Below are 10,932 nucleotides of genomic sequence, written 5' to 3'. Positions count from 1 at the left end.
AAAAACGAATAAAACGTAAACGTCAGAGTGAGGTTCATCTCAGATGATTATTTATTATTTTACAAATATTTATTTACTGAGTATTGGTAATTAAAATAATGGAGTTTATTGAACTGATACATATAAACAAATTGGACGGTGTTATTCTCAAGTATCCGCACCAAGACAACGTGGATGGAACTGTGTGTATAACTGGGCATCATCTTATATTGAGTTCGCGAAAAGAAGGCGTTCACGAACTATGGGTAAGTTAAATTGCTATATTTTATTACCTAGCTGTAGTCCGCAGTATTTTCGTAATTGGTCCGGATATCGATTTTACAGTATGTACAGGCTATAACCATATTGGGTACATTTTAAAGGCAATCAGCTGATAGCATAGTAATTTGTTGGATAGTTACTATTGTTTGAATTAATTACACTTTTTAAAAAGATCGGAAATATCAAATTCATAATATAAAGTAAATCTATTTAAATGCTTGTCTCAATGTTTAAATGTTTTTTCTTTACATGTTAAATTCATTACAAGTTTAATCACTTATTTTATTTTATAGATAATTTGATATTCCAATGAGCTTAAGTGAGGGAACTGATGCTTATACAGGGCACTTTTATAGTCTAGTTTTTTAATTTCCATAAACATTATGATTAGAAAACAATATTGTAATATAAAAAACTTTTGTAATAACTCAAAATGTTATAATTTCAGCTTCTACACAAGAACATAGACAGCATAGAGAAGAAGGAGAACAAACCAATCAGTGGAGTCAGCCAAGGAGGTTCTCTCTTCCTCAAATGCAAAGACTTGAGGATATTCCAGCTAGATATAGCTACTACCAACGAGTTAAACCAAATGCAACAGACACTGGAAAATTTATCCGGATTGCAGGATCCCGCCTTGTTCTACCCGTTCTTTTATAGACATATGCATCCTATTGTGGAAAATGGATATACGCTATACAGGTGATTAGTTAAAGAACTCTACTGATAAATGCCTTGCGAGTTGCCAATTTTGACATTGTTACTTATTTCTATAGTTCCAGAAAACTGTTTTAAATTGTTAAGCAACTTCCAAAAAAGGAGTTTGTAGTAATGATTGCACTATGGATTTTCAAACTACAGCTATGCAAAAACTGTATTCATAAATACAACAATGTGGTTAACATTAGAATTATCTGTACTTCCTGATTCCTTTTGATAAATATTGACACCATTTGAATTAAATCATGTTATTGCAATAGCTATAAAAACATATGAATCGAAATTAGAATCTCCTTTCTGCAGTATTTCTATAAAAAAAAACAATTTTTAATCTTTTTGTGTTTTTACAGCATAGAGGGTGAATTCACAAAAGTACTGGCCACAGAGGAATGGCGTGTTTCCCGCGTAAATCAGAACTATGGCGTATGCTCGAGCTATGGGAAAGCGGTAGTGGTGCCCAAATGTGTTGATGATGATACTCTTGCTGCTGCAGCTACGTTCAGGCAAGGAGGAAGATTCCCTGTACTGTCTTATAGGCATAATAATGGAGTAAGTGGTAATTTAATGTTTGCAATATAAGCTTGGTGTTTTAGCAAAAGCAATTTGACTGCAATTTACTTGTTCTGGTAGATAATATTGTATAATCATGACTTGAGCCTTTTGTTAAGAACAATATTAACAACACGAAGAGGGTGTCTTAATAATTTCGAATTTCAATTGCAAGTCACAGGACAAATCGACGATGTTTAAAGCTTATTAAAATGCTATATTTTGCATTTAGCGTTCCCCATTGAATTGATTTATAAAAATAAGATACTGCTTTCTCTAAATGAAACAATTACCTACCCAGTACTTACAAACTTTACCCTTTTATAGATATAATAGCTCTATATAAGCTTAATATTATAATTATAACCTCTCAGGCAGTACTAATGCGCGCTGGCCAGCCGCTATACGGTCCGAAGCACCGACGGTGTAGACCTGACGAAGCGATACTGAATGCGGTAGTGGCTGCCGGTACTAAAGGCATTATATACGATCTGAGGAGCTCCAACTCGATATCACAGCAGCAGAATAAAGGTAAATTGCTTTATATTTATTTAGGTGTCAGTATTTTTTCTAAAAGTAGTTTTCAAAGCTGTGGTGGGTTATTTCTTTCTGGTGATTGTAAATCCTATATTATTATCTAAAGATATAAAACCAATCGTTGTTATTACATAAAGTTTTTTGTTGATAACTTCACTGTACTATTTTGCAGGTGGTGGAACAGAGAGCAATTCAAACTATTCCCAGTGGAAAATCTACAACAGATCCATGGATGAGGTGGACAACCAGCAGCCTCTGTTAGATAGCTACTCTAAATTAATAGATGGTAATCACTCTATATATTTTACTTGTGTCCACTGCATTACCTTATGTTACCCTTGCGCTAAAGTAACAAACAATACTCCCCATTATTTCATACATACCGTGCTGTTTGCAAAATAATTGGCACACTTACTTCGTTTCAGCCAATACGTCTGGCCCAAGGCTGCGTCGGCAGTATAGATATTATTGTCGTATTTTTTTCTAACAACGTTTTTTTTTTATTAACAATTAATTCTCTTTTGCTCTTCAATATACACCTATACAGCAAAAAATAATATATATTCCAGCATGCAACGACCGTGAGATATCGAGTGACAAGTGGGTGTCGCGGCTGGAGTCGTGCGGCTGGCCCGAGAGCGTCCGCAACTCGCTGCACACTGCCTGCATCGTCGCGCAACATATACACCAGGTATGTGTCCAGCATGCAACACCGTGAGATATCGAGTGACAAGTGGTAAAAATTTGGTAGTTTTAGCTTAACCAATATCCATACATACAAACTGAAAATCCGTTAATTCAACGTAGGCTGAAAATCAGTACTTTTAGAACATCATCATCATCAGCCTATCGCAGTCCACTGCTGGACATAGGCCTCTCCAAGTGCACGCCACTGAGATCGATTTTCAGCTTGTCTTTACTTTTAGAACTTTGACTTTTAGAACGCCGGAATGATATGAGATACCCCTCAAAACACCCACCCTTCACCATTTCCTATGCGTTATTACTATACATATAAACTTTTATCCTTGTGTGTTCCCAGAAGGCGGAGCCGGTATTAGTGCACGGCACGCGAGGTGAAGACGCCACACTGCTGGTGTGCTCTCTAGTGCAGATCATACTCAACCCTGACTGCAGAACTATAAGGGGGTAATGTAAACCTTTTGCTATTACTTGGTAATATTACACAATAGTTATCATATGCCTAGCCTTTTCCCCCAGTGTTACCAGTGGGTTAGCTTCCAGTTTAACCGGATGCAGCTGAATACTAGTGTTTTACATGAAGCGACTGTCTATCCTACGCTCTTAACTTAGTTTACGACGCAAAACCGATATCTCTTGGTACCAGTTGCCACACTTTCTGTTTTGGCATAGCTGAAAGGAAGCTTTAGATGAAAGGAAGAGTCCTAAAGGGAACACTTTGGTTGCATTATTTTTGGTCTCACGCATTAATAATGAAAATAGATAAAATATTATTATATTTTCAGGCAAAATCATAATTCAAACTAATTTTAGAATAACCTTGCTGAATTGAACCTTATTTTTTCAGTCTACAAGCTCTAATAGAACGCGAATGGGTACAAGCAGGCCACCCGTGGTACTCTCGACAGCGTGTCGGTCCATACGGGCCTCCAACACCCCGGGCTGCTCCCACCTTCCTGCTGCTGCTGGACTGCATCAGGCAGTTCCTGGAGCAGTTCCCCTGCAGCTTCGAGTTCAGACAGAGCTTCCTTATTACCTTGTTCGAGCACTCGTATGCTAGTCAGTTTGGTGAGTGTTATGAATTTTATTTTGTCTGGCTCATGGAGTCAAAGCCGTTTACGTAAAAAATTATATGTATGCGTATTTTTATGGGAGATTATAAAATTACTTGCTTTATGAGCATCCATGTTCTTTATGAAGATGTTTTAATTCCAGGTCCGCGTTGACTCGATAAGTTCTATCGACTTTTTTATCTTTATAAATCCGAAAGGTTACCCAATATAATCAAATAGCTTCAGCCAATGATTTTTCACGTGTTCCGTGATAACTCGCAACTAGGAGAAAAGTAGCCGTCTTTGATAAATTGGCTATAATATGATTATTTATTTTTTTCTAATCGGTCCAACAGTTCCTGAGATTAGCCCTTTCAACCAAAAAATTTTTTAGCCTTCTTTAAGAAAGATAAGAAAGATTTTAAGAACTTTTGGAAAAACACTAATAGTCTTAATCCAAAGCCTGGCCATCCAGTGAGCGTCGCTGGCATTCATGAACCATCTAAAATAGCCGAGGCGTTTCGTCTTCATTTTAAGGTAGATTCCTTACCTGTTGGGGATGTACAGGAGGGCATGTTGCCATGTGGGGGCAAGGAAACGGGTGTCGTTGTCAGGTTCACAAAGAAACAGATACGGAATATAATTCAGGGCATGGTCCGCGGCAAATCTCCCGGACATGATGGGTTAAGTATAGAACATTTAAAATATGCCGGAGTTCATTTACCACGTGTTTTAACAATGTTTTTCAATCTGTGTTTAAGTCACTCATACCTACCAGAACAATTAATGCATACAGTTGTAGTACCGATCGTAAAAAACAAAAATGGAGATGTCTCGGACATGTCGAATTATAGGCCGATATCTTTAGCTACAATTATAGCCAAGGTATTGGACAGTCTTCTTGATAAACACTTGAATGAGCATATAAACCTTCATGATCAGCAGTTTGGCTTTAGGTCAGGTTTATCAACAGAGAGTGCTATCATGTGTCTCAAGGAGACTGTCCAGTACTATGTAAACAGAAAGACGCCTGTTTATGCTTGTTTCTTGGACCTGTCAAGGGCATTCGACCTTGTGTCCTACAGGAAACTATGGGAAAAAATGGAAGGGGAGACAACGTGTGAACAAGAAATTGTAAATATGTTAAAATATTGGTACAATGGACAAACAAATATTGTAAGATGGGCTGGGGCATCATCAGATGTGTACAGGTTGGATTGTGGTGTGAGGCAGGGTGGCTTGACCTCACCGCGTCTTTTCAACCTGTACATGAACGGTCTTATTGGAGAACTCAGCAGCACTGGCGTCGGGTGTCATATTGATGGAGTTAGTATTAATAACATTAGTTATGCGGACGACATGGTGCTGCTGAGTCCTTCAATCTCAGCCCTGAAAAGGTTAGTACGAATTTGTGAGACGTATGCGGAGTGTCATGGACTGAGATATAACTCAAAAAAAAGTGAGATACTTGTATTTAAAGCCGGTAATAAAAGTTACACCCCAATACCTATCACCTTAAGTGGTAACGAGCTGAAGCAAGTGTCTCACTTTAAATATCTTGGTCACTGGGTCTCAGAAGACTTGAAGGATGATAGAGATATGGAGAGGGAACGTAGGGCGCTGGCGGTCCGAAGCAATATGTTGGCCCGCAGGTTCAAACGATGCAGTAACGCGGTTAAGGTGACGCTTTTTAAAGCGTATTGCCAGTCGATGTACACGTGTTCCTTGTGGGTTAACTATACGCGGACGACGTACAGCGCCCTGCGTGTACAATACAACAACGCCTTCAGGGTACTGTTGGGGCTGCCCCGGTATTGCAGTGCCTCGGGCATGTTCGCAGACGCGCACACTGACGGGTTTCATGCCATCATTAGAAAGCGATGCGCTTCCTTGTTACACCGAGTGCGAACCAGTTCCAATAGTATCCTGAACGTGTTGACAGATAGGTGGGATTCACCGTTACTGAGGCACTGGATTAGCCTACACACTGCAATGTAATCTATTTCATATGTTGTTTTTCTTTTTTGTATTCGCTCATATGGACTTGTCCGAAATAAAGTTTTTATTATTATTATTTGTATGTCTCTTTCTGACCTCGGGACTACAGAGTCCCGGATTTTTGGAAGGCGAACGTGGGGCCGAAGCCAACACGCTGAAGCCCTTTTGAGACAACTTTAATGAAATGGTAACACAAAACCGACGATTATCCCTGTATACACTATAGAAATGTACCCAAGGACAATCCCCGGTTCTGTGCTAAACTATTGCTAACTATGGATGAAAACTACTTAGGCTATTGTGATGGGATGCTAATGGACTAGGAATGGGGAAACTACGGGAACTATGGCACCTGCCGATGACAATGTATTAAATACATGTTAAAATGGCAGGTGGAGACTCGCCAACTCACTTACTGGGCCCCCGGGAATCAGTCACTGAAAAGCAACAAGAGGGCAACAGGGACATGAGCGGCTGAGAAGGGTGAGGATACCTCGGCGGACTTTAAACGCAGATCACGCGCTCCCTGTGGGTCCAGCATCACCGGCCCACTCGCCACTTACCACGAGGCACCTACCCTCCGAGCAGGACTAACCTTGCTCTAGCGACTCCACTCTGACCGGCCGATGAAGGCAAGCCAAGAGGCGGGAGACCTATCCCCCGTCATGCTTCACTCCGGCAAGCCGGAGGTGGGGGACAGTATACTCTCCCTGGAGCACTCGGATATATAGCCCCGCGGGGTCGCTACTCCCCGTCATCCGCCTCAGATGCCCTGCGGGGCTTATTATTATTATATTTTATGTTTTTTTTTCCTCCGGTTAACCGGGTGCTTGGTATCTGATGACGACACGGGCCTAAGCCAAGTGTTCACCAGTTGGGTTGATGACGTTTTGGTTATTATCTGGGTGTGTTTGAATAGCTGTGATAGAGTGTGTGCCTATGTTTTGGTGTGTTATTATTATCTTGTATGTCTCTACCAGACCTCGGGACTATAGAGTCCCGGATTTTTGGGAGGCGAACGTGGGGCCGAAGCCAACACGCTGAAGCCCTTTTGAGACAACTTTAATGAAATGGTGACACAAAACCGACGATTATCCCTGTATACACTATAGAAATGTACCCAAGGACAATCCCCGGTTCTGTGCTAAACTATTGCTAACTATGGATGAAAACTACTTGGGCTATTGTGATGGGATGCTAGTGGACTAGGAATGGGGAAACTACGGGAACTATGGCACCTGCCGATAACAATGTAATAAATACACGTAAAAATGGCAGGTGGAGACTCGCCAACTCACTTACTGGGCCCCCGGGAATCAGTCACTAAATCGCAACAAGGGGGCAACAGGTACATGAGCGGCTGAAGGGTGAGGATACCTCGGCGGACTTTAAACGCAGATCACGCGCTCCCTGTGGGTCCAGCATCACCGGCCCACTCGCCACTTACCACGAGGCACCTACCCTCCGAGTGGGCTGTTAACCCTGCTCTAGCGACTCCACTCTGACCGGCCGATGAAGGCAAGCCAAGAGGCGGGAGACCTATCCCCCATCATGCTTCACTCCGGCAGGCCGGAGATGGGGGACAGTATACTCTCCCTGGAGCACTCGGATATATAGCCCCGCGGGGTCGCTACTCCCCGTCATCCGCCTCAGATGCCCTGCGGGGCTTATTATTATTATTATTTAAGAGTACTTTTTCTATCACCGAAATAATATTATTAAATATTTATCTTAGTCCTCAATCTCTACTCTCCTTTCCAGGTACCTTCATGTGCGACAACGAACAAGAGCGTGAAACCCGCGGGGTCTACACCCAGACTACCAGCCTGTGGTCGTGGCTGAACCAGCCGGACGAGCTGCCCAAGTTCATCAACCCGCTGTACGACCCCACGCCTAACGTCATCTGGCCCTCCGTAGCGCCCATGAGCTATGTTATATGGGAAGGTGAGTTATATCCCCCCACTCCTCCCAAATATTCCCCCCTTTCCACTTCAGGTATACATGATCGTCTGTCTAGTCCCTTGACAACCTGGATGGAGTCAGCTTTCGGTATAACTGGGTGCTGCTGAGTGTCAAAATTCTACGTCCACCAACTCAATTTCCAGTTAACTCTTAGAAAGACCGGTTGTCAGATTTCCTGACTTCTGGCAATTTAGCGTGACTCTTTAAAATTTAGGAACTCATGATGAAATTGATAATTAGAGCGAGAGATCCGTTATATCCGTGGTTGAACCAGCCTGTACCAAACAACACGGGCGAGACGTTACGCCGTCATTCTCGACTGTTACTTTTATACTACCTAATTGATACCTTAATATTACCTCTAAATGACCAATGACCCTATCTTCCAGAGCTATACCTCCGCTGGCTCGTCCAGCAACACACAGAAGAACGCGAGGAACAGTACCGGCACATCCGCGCCCGCGAGCAGCAGCTCCGTGCGCATGCGCAGCACATGCGCCGCGAGCTGCTCGACCTCGCGCAGCAGTACTACGCGCACAATATACACGATAAGTAACCTATAGTCAGTATGTATGGCCGTAAACAATATTCTATCTAACTTTTGATTTGTATAAGGTGATGTCATTTAACATCTTTGGCTGTCGTTAAGCCAGTAAGTCTGACACTAGTCTTAGCAAGGGTAACTGAGTTGAAGAGGTCAGATAGGCAGTCGCTCTTTGTAAATCACTGGTACCTACTCAGCTGCAACTAGTTAGACCCAACAACCCCATCAAATAATATAGTTGGTAAAAGACTCGTTAAATGATGTTCACATGCATAAGGCTACCCCCCACGTCTGATGATCGGTGACCGATTTTCTCTAGGAGAAAAATAGAACACAGTGATAGCAATAGTTGGTCAGAAAATTCCAGACAGAAAGTCCTACTAAAATCGTCCCGATGTCTGTCCTATAAACAGCTGGAGATAGAATTTTGACATTTGCCCCTTGGCATATCGAATTCTTTAGTAAGAAAATAGAAGAGAGATAGAATACTGGAAACGGCCGCTAGTGTAGATAGATTAGTGCTAGGCCTGTAGAAATGTAGATAGCCTAAAAATTACGTACATATTTAGTTTTAAGTATGTGACGGAAGACCAAAGAAGCTGGTTATGGGTATGACTGGAGACTAAGCGCAGACTTTATAATATGCCTTGCCATTTTGAGCACTTACAAGCTGTGAGCCTAAAAAAATCTGAATGCGTACATATGCCCATGCCGCGAAAAAGCCTTTACGTGTATTAATGCATCTCAGATGTCTGAAATTCAACATATTTGTGGATAACCTCATTGCCCCGTACTTCTAGGCACGTTTGCCTCCATTCATGCCTATAAGCTTCTTGTATAACCCCCAAACATTATATCACACCATGATAGTGTTGGAAAAGCTTATTGAAAGAGTATAATATCGACATTAAAATACTTGTTTTTCGAATTGTCTGAACAGCTGTGAGCTTAAAGCTATGCTGAAGTGCTTTTTAGAGAAGGCCTTGTTGAGGAGAAAAAAATTGATAGCGATATTACAGATAAAGGATGTTGCCAAATCGATTCAAAGCTAGTGATGGGATTTGTATGTTAACACTCGATTGTAGGCAAGCTGAAAAAAACTTGCCAATAGTCACTGGCCGGGTGCAGATAGAAAAGGGGGATTCTTAATTTTTTTTTACGTTGTGCATGACATTCAATATATACCGCTAAGGCCTAAAGTATTGAGACCAATCATTACGTAAATAAAACACCAATATTATAATGTATTAAGGGCAGCGTTTTACATCAATTTAATATGGACCTTGAGTATCATAAATAAACTTTTCAGTAATTTAAAGATGAAAATCTACCAATAGTATTAAAAAATGATCGTTTATTGCAAGGCTTAAGTTAAGTTATGGCGTATATGTTAAGTTACCATATTAAAAATAATCATACAATATTCGTATTCATAAACTCACTCACTTATAAATTAATATTGTTAAATTAAACTTGGTGCACTAAAAGGAGATTGGGCAAGAATGTATGAAGTTTTGTCCAAATGTCCACCACGAACGAGACCTATATAATTAAATACTCCACTTAATTTAGAGTAACTTTTACTAAGAAAGCAAAAAAAAAACAATGCCAAAAAAAAGTTATAGCCAAAAATGTATTCTTAATTTTCGGTAGTTTTTGTATGTTATCATTATTATTTTTTATTTTATTCCACTTCCATTTCCGCACTTTATCTAAAACTAAGATGAGTAAGACACATTTGCATATAAACAGCCCATATTTTTTTACCCGATGGATGTACAAATCACTAACCAATTGAGGCGCCAGAAGTGCTTGAATATACTCAGCGGTGCCTGGATCTAAGAAAGTTCGATGTAACTGGTGGTGTCTTCTCTTTAATAATGAACAATTCTATTTTATCAGAAGTTACAGAAAGTACGAAAATCGAACATCACGAAAAGTAATTGAAAAAATGAAATTGAAAAAATCTATAAAATGTTTTATTTGATTTTGCTATAACTTTTTTCTGGCATTATATATTTTTTTACTTTCATAAAAAAAAAATATGTTCTATATTTAACGGGCTATCTAGCCATATAGGTCTCGTTCGTGGTGGACATTTGGACCGGAATCGCCCATTGTCCTTTATAAAAAAATTATAAATAATTAATAAGAGCTTTTGCAGTTTAATATAATATTTAAAGTCAAAGATCTGAAAACTTAATGCTACTTATAATTGTCTATTGTACAGATTTTTATAAAATTTGGAAACTTATTTCTTAGCAGAACTATACTCCATTTGAGGCGGCACCTAAAGTCTTGATGGAACTTTTTGCACAAATACACATTAAACCAATGAAAACAGCTTAAAATAGATGTCAATTGATGGAATATTTATTATTATTGTATTTAAATTGAATTTTAGCCAATTGTTATTTTTAAACTAAGTTGCAAATAAAAAGTCATAGTTATCAAGATTGTTAACATTTAGTTTAGTGCCTAGTCAAACGGAGTATAGAATCTTGTCTATCAGTGTTTATATCTAGGACTTCCAATAGAGGTACTCAAACTACTCAACCTTTTTTTGGTAACATACCGTAAGTTGCCCAAAGCTCCATTAAGGCGAGG

At 40.0% G+C, this 10,932-nt stretch overlaps 1 protein-coding gene across 1 annotated transcript; it reads left to right on the top strand.

The window, feature by feature from the left end:
• The first annotated feature begins 14 nt into the window (after positions 1-14).
• On the top strand, positions 15-9,867 carry LOC124643243 (myotubularin-related protein 9). Its single transcript, XM_047182143.1, has 10 exons — positions 15-245; positions 710-963; positions 1,332-1,530; positions 1,905-2,061; positions 2,240-2,353; positions 2,637-2,758; positions 3,110-3,216; positions 3,617-3,837; positions 7,581-7,763; positions 8,171-9,867. The coding sequence occupies exons 1-10, from the start codon at positions 99-101 to the stop codon at positions 8,335-8,337; spliced, it is 1,671 nt and encodes a 556-aa protein (XP_047038099.1). The 5' UTR covers positions 15-98; the 3' UTR covers positions 8,338-9,867.
• Positions 9,868-10,932: the final 1,065 nt, after the last annotated feature.

Source organism: Helicoverpa zea, chromosome 2 (assembly GCF_022581195.2).
Source record: "Helicoverpa zea isolate HzStark_Cry1AcR chromosome 2, ilHelZeax1.1, whole genome shotgun sequence".
Taxonomy (NCBI): Eukaryota; Metazoa; Arthropoda; class Insecta; order Lepidoptera; family Noctuidae; genus Helicoverpa; species Helicoverpa zea.
This window is presented reverse-complemented; position numbering and strand designations above follow the sequence as displayed.

Coding starts and splice junctions, on each gene's coding strand:
- LOC124643243 (XM_047182143.1), top strand. CDS start 99: ATGGAGTTTATTGAACTGATACATATAAACAAATTGGACGGTGTTATT. Junction 2,759..3,109: donor TCGCGCAACATATACACCAG/GTATGTGTCCAG, acceptor GTGTGTTCCCAG/AAGGCGGAGCCGGTATTAGT. Junction 3,838..7,580: donor CTCGTATGCTAGTCAGTTTG/GTGAGTGTTATG, acceptor TCTCCTTTCCAG/GTACCTTCATGTGCGACAAC.